This window comes from Canis lupus, chromosome 3 (genome assembly GCF_003254725.2).
Source record: "Canis lupus dingo isolate Sandy chromosome 3, ASM325472v2, whole genome shotgun sequence".
Lineage (NCBI taxonomy): Eukaryota > Metazoa > Chordata > Mammalia > Carnivora > Canidae > Canis > Canis lupus.
In genome coordinates this window covers 56,967,982-56,980,838 of record NC_064245.1, presented here as the reverse complement: position 1 = coordinate 56,980,838, position 12,857 = coordinate 56,967,982, and the positions used below count along the sequence as shown (strand labels likewise).

The window sequence follows — 12,857 nt, the reverse complement described above, 5'->3', positions numbered from 1 at the left end:
CCGAGTCCCCGCGGAGGCGGCGGCGCGCGATAACCCGGAAGTGGCGGCGGCGGCGGCGGCGGGCGCGGGGCGGGGCGGGGCGGGGGGCGGCGCGCTGGAGCCATGGCCGCCGCCGCCGGCTTTGTGTGCCGCGTGCGGGCCCGGGCCGCCCGCTCCTCCGCCCGGTCGCGGGGCCGCCGCTGACCCGCCCCGGCTCGCAGCGCCGCGCCCGGGCCCCGCCTCCCGCCCCGCCCCGCCTCCGCCTGCGCCGCCCGCCCGGCCGCCGGCGGGCTCCAGGCCGCCCCGATGCCCGAGCCAGGCCCCAGGATGAACGGCTTCTCGCTGGGCGAGCTGTGCTGGCTCTTCTGCTGCCCGCCCTGCCCGAGCCGCATCGCCGCCAAGCTGGCCTTCCTGCCGCCCGAGCCCACCTACACGGTGCTGGCGCCCGAGCAGCGCGGCCCCGCGCCCGCCCCGGCCCCGGCCCCCGCCGCCGCCGCCGCCGCCGCCGCCGCCGCCCCCGCCCCCGCCGCGGCCCAGCCGGCGCCGCAGCAGCCCGAGGAGGGCGCGGGCCCCGGCGCGTGCAGCCTGCACCTGAGCGAGCGCGCCGACTGGCAGTACTCGCAGCGCGAGCTGGACGCCGTCGAGGTCTTCTTCTCGCGCACGGCCCGGGACAACCGGCTCGGCTGCATGTTCGTGCGCTGCGCGCCCTCCAGCCGCTACACGCTGCTCTTCTCGCACGGCAACGCGGTCGACCTGGGCCAGATGTGCAGCTTCTACATCGGCCTGGGCTCGCGCATCAACTGCAACATCTTCTCCTACGACTACTCGGGCTACGGCGTCAGCTCGGGCAAGCCCTCCGAGAAGAACCTGTACGCCGACATCGACGCCGCGTGGCAGGCGCTGCGCACCCGGTGAGCCGGCGGGGGGCCCGGGGGGCCGGGGGGGCGGGGGCCCCTCCTCCTCCCCCCGGGCTGCGCACCAGCAGGGCCCCTCCCGCCCCCGCCCAGGCCGCTGTGGATTCGCGTCTCTTCCCCACCCCTGGCCGCCTCCCGCCCCCTCCCCAGGTGCCCCCCCCCCCCCCCGCCCTCCGCTCCCTGCTGCGCTCCGACCCGGGGTGAGCCTGTTGGGGCACGCCCCGGTGCCTCCGGGCCCCCGGCGGCCCTTTGTGGCTCTGGTCAGCGCCAGCGGCGGCGTGGGGTGCTCCAGCGCGGGGCAGGAGCAAGTTGGTTCGCGCTGAGTTTGTGCGAGCCGGCCGCCACAGCCCGAAGGCCCGCAGACCCAGGTGACCTTGGGCAAGGCCCCGGAGCCCGTGGACCTCGGGCTGCTGCGCTGTGTGATCAGGGGCCCGTGCCGCGGTGGAGGGAGGTCTGCGGGGCGCATGGGTGGGCTGCCCGGAGGGGCCTGAGGGGCCTGGAGGGCGATGGGGGTGAAGTCTGCCTCCTGCTAGGCAGAGGAGCTGGCACCCTGCGGGCCGGAGGTCAGCTGCTGGCTGGCGGCCTGGCACCTTCCACAGAGCTCAGGAACAAGCCCGCGAGCAGTGGGAGTCTTACGTGGTGGGGTTAGGGGAATCGCCTGACCTTGAATTAGCATTCGCAGAAGGACTGGAAAGTATTTATTGAGGAGGGGCCTTTGATGTAGAAGGCCCAAATGGCAGGCATGGTTCCCGGGCCCTGGGTCAGATCCTCAACGAAGGCACACATCTGGCAGGTGGGCAGGTCACCTCACCTGTTTGTGCTCTAGGTTTGGTATTTGTGACTTTTCCCCACCTGCCCCGGAGCAATGATGGTGAAAAAAACTGAGATCATGTCTATAATGACATCTGATTTCTTCCATGGGAAGAGTCCCCAGAGTCAGTGCAGTTGGCAGGCTTCTGGCAATGGGCACTTAAATGTTTTTATCTAGAATGTGTTTACTTGGCTTATGCATGTCGCCAACATGAATGATTTTGTCTCCTTTTGTATTCTTATGAGCCTATGCTCATAAGTTACCCTTTGTCTTTCTGGGAAAATGCCTTGTCCAACAGGAATGTATTTAGGCTTTAATATACATTGTTATCTGTGTTCTCTTGGAGTCCAGAAGGACTTCATTTGGATGATAAGTTTTCGAAAATGGTTTGGGCAGATCAGAATATATCATACGTAGATACACTGAATCCAGATCCACAAGTAGTTGAATGCCACCTGTTCCAGTAAAGGGTTTCAAAACTGTGTGTCCTACACAGTCAACACATTGCTGTCACATACTGTTGCTAAAGGTATTAAGAAATAAGGGTTGGCATTAAATATTTTTAAAATGAAACGTTAAAATCCTATCTTGAGTATCAGGATGTGAGAATTTAAGTAGACCATTGTTCCTATGTGTGCATAACTATGTTAGAAGGAAAGTCTTTCATATGGGAGGCAAGCCCTTTGCCCTGAATATACAGGTGTGGCTGTGTTACAAAGTATGCTAGAGGTAGTTATTTCCTGGAGACTTTTGTCATATTTTGATTAATTAAGGGCATTGTTTTTGGATAAACGCTTCAATTGTGGAACATCTGAGGATACATCTAAATTACACCTACTGTTTATTTAATTTTACATTAGAATTCACATCTAGATTGATTCGCGCATCTGTAAAATGGGTATAGAATGTAAGAGCTACAATGAGAGTCTTAGAATATGAAGAAACTTACAAATCATTTTGCCCTGTGCTTTCCACTGTTTGGACAGTGACCCCCCAGTAACACACACATGTCGTGTCTTGATCAAGCACACACATATACATCAATATCTGTCTGTACACGTTTGTGACTGAAGCAAATGTTTCACAAAACCGTATTTTTTCCATGGGCGATGTGCATGGCATATATCCGTCTTATTTCACATTAAAAAAAAAAAAAGAAAAAAGATGAAGAAGAATGTGGGTTGCTAGCCACTGGATTTATTTCCTAACTTCTGGACACTTCTCTTGTGCATCCACCTTGTCTGGTGGAGGCCTAGGGAAGGTCATCTCACGGTGGACCAGCAGCAGGTCTCTTGGCTGCTGCTTGCATGCTCTTTCCCTCCACCCCATGCAGACCTATTTATCAGATTTCTCAAGAGGTGCATTTATGTGTGTCAGTTGTTCTAATGACAGAGGAGTTACTGATTCCGGTCCCCTCACTGCCTGCGTGCAGCCGGCGCTCTCATTCTCTGTAGCTCCTGTGCCTTACCCTTGCTTGGAAGGTGCCCTGTTCTTTGCCCACTTACTGGCTCTGTCTGTCCTTGCCCAGACAGGGGTGCCTTCCACCACAGGTACCCGTTCTGAGGCTGGGTTAGACCCCACTGCCCACCTCTGCCCCTGCCGTGTCGTCTTTGGGGTCCTCTTTTCTGAGGTCCTCTCGGTTAAGCACGCTGCTCAAGATCCTGGAGGAAGAGACTGCCTAGTTTTGTGTGGTCTCCATCTCCAGACTTGGGTTGGCTCCCAGGAGGACTGTGGGTCAGGTGTGTGTGTCCATGCCGTACATCCCCCAGAGCACCTGGCCCCGGGGCTGGCCCCCCTCCTCAGGATCACCTCTAGCCCCTTTTCCTTGTCGGAAACACTTGATCCCGTCCGGATTCTAATGGGACTCCAAGACCCTCTGTCTTCCTGGGCAGCTGGCGTTCCACCCCTTGACCTGCACTTATACTTTTTTTACTATGTCCTGTTATTTAATGGTCTTTCCCACTAAATTGAAAGTCCCTTGAGGCAGGGATTTCGTGTCAACAATGGCTTAGAGTAACAGGTATGCATTAAATATTTGTTTAACAGATGGCACATATGGATGCCCCATGAGTAAATTAATGGGATAAATTTAGTTTTCCTGAGTTGGACTCTTACAGACAAGAGTTGGGTCTTATTTTACTTCCAAAGTTTTAATATCCATGAGTACAACCGCAGAGGGGGAGTGTTATGATGGATTGGCTTGAGGTCTCATCTACTTTGTATCCATTATATCGATGTTCTTGGAACAGGGAAGCGGTTGTATCGAACAGAAGAGTAATGATAACCCTTCCTTTATATTCCTCTCCATCTGTATTCATCCCCTGTCTGCAGCAGCCCCTGTGCGTGCTGTAATGAGCTGCCTGGTCCTTGATGGAGGACTTCCCACGTAGACAATGCTGAGTACGCGTACTACCCACATGCATGGGTGAGGGTAGCACGTCCTCTAAGTGATGTGTGGTGAAGCGGGCAAGTAGTCTAAAATAAAGGTTTGGGGAGAAGTAAACTTGAAGGCAAGAAGGATGTTCATTGCTATTTGGCCAGCAGGTGATCATCTTAAGCATTTGAAAAATTGGCAGGAAAGGTGTGGAATCGAAATAGGTTTGGAGGATCCAGAAAGAGTGTGGTCCCAGCATGGGAGAAGTAAGTTGGTGTCCTAGTCCGTTCAGGCTGCTATAAGGAGATACCACACTGAGTGGCCCAGAGATAACAGAAATTTATCCCTCACGGTTCTGGAGGCTGGAAGTCTGAGATCAGGGCATCAGCATTTCTGGGGTCCATTGAGGACCCTCTTCCTGATTACAGACTGCGGGAACAGTTGTTCTTGGGCTGCTCTTATAAGGGCACTAACTCCACCAGAAGGGCCCCACCCTCCTGACCTAACCACCTGCCAGAAGTCCCACCTCTTAATACCACCACTTTGGGAGTAAGACTTTAACATCTGAATTTTGGGGGAGGGGCTGCAAATATCTAGTCCCCCAGCAGGTGGTGTGGGAACAATGAGAGGAGGTTCTCTACTAGGGAACCTGAGCCTGATTGAAAGCTTGAAGGTTAGGATGTGCTTTACACTGTGTCACATCCCTTGTAAGTGTGTTGTCAATACAGGCAGTCGAGGGAATGCATTAGAATCCCTTAGAAATATTTGTAGAGAGACACTGAAGATCAGTGCAGCCTTATTGGAAAGTGGTGTTGTAACATGAGCCGGGAGGTGATTACTCTGTGTGGGAAGAGCTGCCTATAGGCTTATGATTAAGCCCCTCAGCACCCATCCTCGTCCTCTGGGGGTCTCCTGGGATGCCAGCCAGTGCAGATGTTGTAGAAGGGGGACCTACCCAGGATTCAAGGTGTGAATCAAGCCAATTCACAAGTATAAACCCAAACAAGCAAATGACCCCGAGGATGAGGCGGCAGAGGGGTGGAGAGTATTTTGAAACATTTTCATCTAGAAAGACAAGAGGGGGGCATTTGTGGTTGAGTACATCACCAGTGTTACCTGTGCCTCCAAGGAAGCTGTTGGAACCTTCCATTTGATGCAGAGACTGTGGGAGAGCCAGGCATTTGGTGACAGAGATGCTGACCCCAACAGAGAAAGCAAATGCAGAGAGAAGGAGGAATGATTTTCGGTGCCTCGGAGCCAGAGGCAACTTACAGAAGACGGTTTGTTTGCTTGACCAGCTCGCCGTGAACCGTTAGCCATATGTGTGTGTGTGCTTGTACCAGATGTGAGGGGACGAGGGCAGGGTCCCCTTGAGCATCACTAGCCCCAAACGCTTGCTTGCTTGCTTTTTCTTTTTTGCAAAAGGATGAACTCGATTTTAGAGGCCTTTTTTTTTTTTTTTTTTTCCCCTCCAGCCAGAAGGTCTCACACATTTATTCCTGAACCAACTTCCTGGTGTGGAGGCACAGTAACAGAAAAGAATCATTCCCCCAATAGAACACGTCTGTTGTTCAGGCGGTAGGGATGTTCACAGAGTGATAGGATAGGACCACGTGACCCTCATGCAGCTTTGATACATGGGCCACCCCGCGGGCGATGCCGGTGGACCCAGCCTGGTTCTCCTCTAGCGCCTCCTCTTGGAGTTCCGCCTGATTTTATTACCAATTTTCATCCGAATCCACTGGGGAAAGGGACAATTCTGGTTTTGCTTCTTGGCCAGGGGTCGCTTGATCCTCGAAGTCTGGTGAGAAGAAGAGGGACTGCCGGCCACATACACATCCATGGTGGCAAAAAGGAGCGATTTTAGAGGCATTTTGCCTACGTAACTACATGTTGCTGTTTTGTAACTTCTGTGTCTGTGATTCAGAGGATCTGTAGCTAGACAATCAGAAGTCCCAGGAAGGCTATAGTGGGTGCCCTAGGGGTTGGATCTGGCTGCTGGTTGTGAATGCTGTTTATCATTCTGACCTGCAGGAGCAGAGCAGGTCCTTTCCCGGGGAGTCAGAGCACGTCAGAAGCACGTCTTTGCTCCCTGTTCCCTCAGAGGCAATACTGCGGTGCCTTTAAGGGCAGGATGCTTAGGATTTCTACTTGGGTTCGACTGGAGATGAGAAAAACAGAGGTGTTAGAAATAGTGGTGTATACGAGGCAAAAGCTCGGTGGTACTTCTGGAAAGGGGATAGAATACTGGCTTGCAAGTTGAGGCAGCCTATGTGAGATTATCTGCCTGGGAGAGTGTAACCCTTCCAAAGAGACATGTGGGAGCCCAAGTGGGCGAAGTGTGTTTTGGGGTGTGCAGGCCGCCTTATCCTGGGCATCTCTTCCCTGTCCCCTCCAAGTGCACTTGTGCCCTGTGGCTCGCAGGGAGGGTTTTTCTCCGGCCCCAGCACACTCTGAGCTTTCATGTCCTAGTTTGGTAGTAACTTCTCCATGGTTCTGTGTGGAGGGCCCGGCTCTCTCTGGTGCCCCTGGGGCAGAAGATCCCAGGAGCACTGCATGTTTCTGTGTGAATGGGCCACTCCTCCCTGTTTTGTCTTCTGCATGTATTTGTGTTTATTCAGGGAGCTCCTAGGGGCTGGGGCCCTCCATGTGGAAGCGCCTGTTTTCCTCTCTTCTTTCTGGAGGGGTCACTTCAGGGATGTCACCTCGAGGTCACTCAGTGTACCGCTGAGGTTGGGCCTTGCCATCTCCTACCACTTTGGCTCGTCTCCTCTCTGCACATGTCATTTGTCTCCCCTGTTTTGTGTTGGTGATCCCATAGGAGACTCCGGAGCCGGCATAGGGTCCACAGCCTTTGTGGCAGGGCCAGAACACCCCTCTCCATTGTACTTTGCTTAAGCTCATGCTGAGACTATAAATCTCCTCTTGAAGAGGCCTGACGTGTCTGGATACACTTAGGAGATCATTACTTGGCTGTTCGAATGACTTTTTTTTTTTTTTCAGGATTGCTTTAAATAATAGGCTTCCTGATTTGTCTAAGAGATTTAATTTACAAAAGTTAGATAAGCACAGAACCTTTTGAGCTAGGGAAATTAGTTCTGAGGCTGGAACTCCTCCTAGTCCCTCATGTCACCTTGAACAGGGCACATCCCGAGAGAGAGACCGGGACGGGGCCCTATTGCATCCGTCCCCCCACACTTGCTGGGGTTGGGGGGGAGGGGGCTCTGCTAGCCAGGCTCCTGCCCCTCCTGGTTGAAGGGGGTGTGAAGCCCTGTCTCCACAGAGCTTCAGCCTCCACAGGGCTCACTCTGATAAAAGAGCCTAGCCTTGAAGAGTAGCCCACAGTTGATTCCTTACAGCAAGTCAATAGAACAGGGACACCATTGCCTTTTTGTGACCACATGTGTGGGCTCCCGTGGCCGGGCTGGAGGCCACAGAGGCTATAGGAAAATTGACCTCCCCTCACTCATTCCTCTTGTCTCCTGCCCCATGACCAGTGGCCACTCTGGGATAGTGGGCTGCTGGTGGCCAGTGGCCGGTGGTGTGGACTTGCTCTGAGCGGCACGTGGGGCAGCAGCAAGTGGGCAAGCTAGGTGAAGGCGGCAGAGAAACAGGCCAGGGTGTGCAGGTGTGGCTTCTGAGCCGCTTCACATAGAGGTTCCCAGCTTGAGATGTTGTCGTGATTTATTTCTTCATTGAGGTGATTTACAGCTGTACTGATTTCTGGCTCTTATGTCAGAGGAACAGAGCAACGATCTCTCAAGGGTGACCTCGTAAGGAATGTTCCTGCAAGTCTGAGCTTTCTCCGATGCTTTTGTGGCGAAGGGCAGGGGTTTTCAAGTCCAGCACACCTGAGTTCAGATCCTGCCTGTGACACTCATTGACTGCTTGGCCTCAGGCAAGTTTCCTAACTTGTGGAGCTGTGATGGTGATGGTCAGACTCACTGTGTCAGTGCTAGTAAAATAATATCATCACTGTGTCAGGGGCTCTAATGCAGTGCTTCCCACATCATAAGAGCACCACAAATGGGCTGTTATTATTGTTCACGATCATGAATAAAATTATCAGAGCTGTAATAACGAAATGTTCAGCTCATGCGGAAGGCCAGGCACTTAGATCAGAAGGAACCTTAAGGAACTTGCTTCCTTCCCCTCTCTCTGTAGACATAAACACCCGGGGCAAGCCTGGTTTGGTGACTGGGTGCAAAGGATGGCAGAGATGTCCTGGCTCTGCGCTCGTCCCCCTGGTCTGTGGGAGATTTGTTCTAAGATGGATCGCACCAAACCTGTGTGTGTTGTTTTCTCTTGGGCACACACACCTGTGATCGAGTCGAATGTGTAAACTAGGCACAGTGAGACATGTGCAACGAGAACTCGTAATAAATAGGACACCCGTAGCAGTATCCCATCATGAAGGTTATGTGAACGTGTTCTCCCTCTCAAACTACCTTACCAGCACCATACTCCCCCTCCTTCTGAGGGTGGGAGATGATTCAGTGCCTGCACGATGAGGTGACATGTGGTGCATGGCATAGCCATGGTGACGTAGCATGAGGCTGCCCGTGACCTTCTGACGATGCGTCAGGAGGATCATCCACTTCCCGCCTGCGGTTGAGCTGCAGTAACTGGAAACCCAGGCTCGGGGGTATAGGGGGTTATTGTATATGCTCCTATAAGGGGCAGAGGCAGTTTGAATTTATTCCTCTGGGCTCTGCGTCTCATGTTGGGGAACAGTCTGCATGAGTGTTTTAGACCGGATGGCATATCACTCACCAAAGTGTTTATGTGCCCAAAGGAGGCCTTGAAAGGAGGGGAGACTTTACCTGTAATCTAACACTTTGCACTTACTTTGCACGCCGTCCCTCTCTTGCTTGCTGCACCATGCCTGTTTGTAGGCCTAGCTCGTGGGTGCAGGGCTTGCATTCTGGCAGGAGCCAGAGACTTCTTGGGGCACAGAGTCAGGGAAGGGGAGGACGAGAAGGTAAAACCCAGTCCCTATGCACCACTCAGGACGTGCTGGTTGCTCTTTGCTACTGGGATGACCTTCAATAGATAGCTGTCCTCCCCTTTTCCTAAAGTTGGCTCAGACACCTGAATCACACACTTCCTTTTAAAATATGAATGCTCCCATGATGCCTTGTACCTCAGATTCCCGTTGAGTTTTCAAGGCTCTGTGTAATGGAGCTCATTGATAACTTCCACGCTATCGATTTACTTGAGAACGCTCAAGGACCGTGGCACCATGGTGAAACTGGAAACCTCTGTTTCCAGAAAGTCTAGGTCATTCAGATTCAGTGCTCAGACGGCTTGTTAACAGTTGCCTATCAATTATTTGCTGAATCACTGAGGAGAGCCCTACCTCAAGATTATTTGTTAACAGAGCATGGTTTAAATTTTCCAATAAAAAAAGAGCATAAAGAATCCTGGTACTGATTATTAGTTTATTACCTTTAGTTTACATTTTTTAAGTGGTTAAAATGAAACCTGGGCAGTTAGGTTGCAGGGGAGTGGGATATAAAGTGAGCCTGTATGCAGAATATATCCGCAGAGTGAGTTTCCAGACGTTAATTATAACTGCTAGCTAACCCCTCTGTTATTATAGTTAGTCATCAAATGAGAATTCCAACTTACCCAAAACTATTTTTAGTGATTGTCACGGACAGAACCAAACCGTGTGCAGTGATAATTATATTGCCTGCAAAGGTCTATATTGCCAGCACAAGCATTTTGTTATCTGGGTTAACTTAAATATTTTGATTTGTCCCTATTGTTGTAAATAACTCAAGGGTATTCTAAATTCTCTGTTTTTGGTTGTATCCTTATAAACCTGTATTCGTATCATTTTAGTTTATATGTATATATATGTAGAAAGGACCATTCACATATTAATCACTTCTATGCATGTTTTATGTTACATAACCAGGCTGGATGAAATTATTTTTTAAATGAACATGCTGCCATATGTTTAATTGGAAGAAGTTAGTTTTTCTCACTAAAACTTCAAGAAAACCCCAGAAAGAACATGATTATAGGAGAGGGAGAGCTTGGAGGCCTGCTGGGCAGCCCTGCTGCAGCTCAGAGTTGGCAGGTCGTAAACACAGCTCACCATCTTTCCGATCACCCTTCATTGTTTCCGGGTCCACGTTGCAGGCCCCTCTCTGATGCCTTCCTGTCTGTCCACACATCTGGCCAGCCACGCCTTGCTGCAGAGCCTGCACACCTGGATCCCAGTGCCCTTTGCCAATCCACCCGTGCTGACTGCCCCACAGCTTACACATTCATGAACGCTGAGAGCCTGCGCCTCAACCTTGCTTCTGAGCTGCTGCCCTCCCTTGCCATGGGTCCCCTCTGCCACCCTGTGTGGCTCCTCAGCCCCTGTCTGTGGCCACACCTTGTACCTGTCATCTCTGGCAACGCTCCACTGCCAGGACTTGGAATTATGAGATATCCTTTTCTGACTCAATCTCATATCCTGTTGGATCTGTTTATTTAACAAATGTATTAAGGGCCTGCCATGGGCCAGACATTCTTCCAGAACAAAACAAACACAAAATCCCTGCTGTTTGAAGCTTTCACTCACAGGGGACAGATAACAAGGAAAAACAGTCATCCTAATAATTGTGTAAACAGCATTTGATTAGAATATGGTAAACGTTATGAAGAAGAATGTAGAGCAGAGTAGGGAGATGAGAACCTCAGAGTGCCGGTATATGCAGTGCGGTTTTCAAAGGTGAGAATGTGCTTCATCTAGAGAATGACATCTGGCACAGCGTGGCGAGGGGTTAGCCATGTGGCTCTGTGCAGGAAGGGCCGAGGACAAAGGAAGGCCCTGAGGTTCATGGAACATCCCGGAAGCTGGTGTGGCTGGAGCGGGACCCTTGAGGCTCACAGCAGGAACAGAACCCGCAGAAGGAGCCCCTGCAGTGGGGCGGGGGGGCCGTCTCTGGCCTCACACACCATCACATGGGGCTTGAGCAGCATGCAATGGGAGCCTTGAGGACAGAGGTGGCCGGATTTGGTGGGTTTCATTGGCTCTCTGGGATTGTGTCAATGATGAAGAATGGAGGGCCAGGTACCAGGAGGGAGGAAGAAAGACAGCTAGGATTCACCTGCAGGGTCGCAGCTCAGAGGTGGTGGTGGTGTGGGTCAGAGTGCTGGCAGCAGAGGTTCTGAGAGGTGCTCAGATTTGGAGTGTTCTTGCAAAAAAAAAAAATAGATCACACTCCCGTGGAACTAGGGCAACGCCACCTGTACACGAGGCCCTTGACGCCCTTGACGACTGGAGCATGTCACCAAGAGGGGCTGTGTGCACCGAGGACTTTGTGTTCAGCCTCAGGATCCCTTAGGTCCTAGGAAGAGAGGCCTTGGGTAGCTGCGGGTGGCATCCCAGCTTCAGGCGGAGGTCCCTCGCCTGTGCTGGGTGTAGATTGTGACCCGGCCCAGAGGCCCTGAGATCCTGCCCGCCACCTACCTGCCACCATCCCCTGCTTGCCTGGCCTGCCTTCTGTGGGAGGAGGCCGGTTCCTTGAGCGACATCTGATGGTGGGACTGGCCCCAGCAGGGTGACCACAGTACAGTGAGGAGACGGAGCACATCGGTCCTTCTTGTTGAGTCTGGGGCAGGAGCATCAATGTGGCACTCTCTGTCCCCACACAGGTGGGGCTGCTGCTTTCTGGTGTGTTTCCCTAAGACCCGGGGGAGGGGCCGTGGTCACTGGTATTGAGGGGATTTGTGTATTTCGTGTCAGCTGATAATGAAGAGGATGCAAAATTGGGAGAACAGGGTCCCTGAAATAACACGGGCTGCCTGTGTATGACCTTCACTCCCTCAGGACCTTGAGATCTGTATCCCTGCTGGGTGTCCGGTGTCTTCCCCTGCTACACTGTTTTGTTTTTTGTTTTTTGTTTTTTCTTTACTTTATTGTTATATACGAGAAAAATAAAACATTAAAATGAACCCCACACCCTTATCACCCACCTTCCGCAGTTACCAGCATCTGCCGTACTTGTGGCATCTGCAAACACCTCCACCTGCACCCCTTCCTTGATTCTGTCGTTCCTCTCCTATCCATCTCTCCTGTGGTAAGAAAAATTCGCACCATCCAACTGCACACGTCCTATCCCAGCAGCCCGATTTCCCGGCAACATCTCGCTGTGTGGGTCAGCACTCAGCCATGGTGAGGAGCCAGCTGCAGAGCCAGGCTTTCCTCGTGTGCTGTGCACGTGTCCTGCCATTAGTGGGGTATGGACTGCAGTCTGAGAATAGATCTAAGGGAGACATTACATAGATTTCATACCAAATAGTCATCAAAGGAAAGGCACTGGAGTCTTGGCCATTGTTTTCAGCATCCGTGTTGTAAAGATAGATAGATAGATAGGAACTCTGGGGCGGGGCGGTTCCATTTATCTAGAATGAGTGGGGTGCAGTAAAAAAGATCACTGGTCTGGAGCTAGGAAGTGTGGCTCCTAGTCGAGTATTGACGTGCACCGACGTGTGTGGCCTGGGGAGTCGTGTACTGTGTTTCGGCCTCATTTTCTCTATTCATAAACAGAGGTTTGCTTTAGATGTCGGTTTTGGTTTAACCATCACTCACTGAACATCTCCTTTGTGCAAAGCATATTTCCTACGTGATGTAATTGTAATCATCACATCTGTGAGGCAGGAACTATTGTCACCTCCATTTTATTTATTTATTTTTAAAGATTTTACTTATTTATTCATGAGAGACACAGAGAGAGAGAGAGACATAGGCAGAGGGAGAAGCAGGCTCCCTCGGGGA

The 12,857-nt window shown here is 52.0% G+C and overlaps 1 protein-coding gene across 1 annotated transcript in view; it reads left to right on the top strand.

Moving 5' to 3' along the window:
- Nucleotides 1-219: 219 nt before the first annotated feature.
- The window catches only part of ABHD17C (abhydrolase domain containing 17C, depalmitoylase), a 47,777-nt gene continuing 35,139 nt past the window's right edge, over nucleotides 220-12,857 (top strand). Inside the window, exon 1 of the mRNA XM_025437343.3 lies at nucleotides 220-890. Coding sequence (XP_025293128.3) covers nucleotides 286-890 — 605 coding nt within the window. The 5' untranslated portion in view covers nucleotides 220-285. The remainder of the gene's footprint in view (nucleotides 891-12,857) is intronic.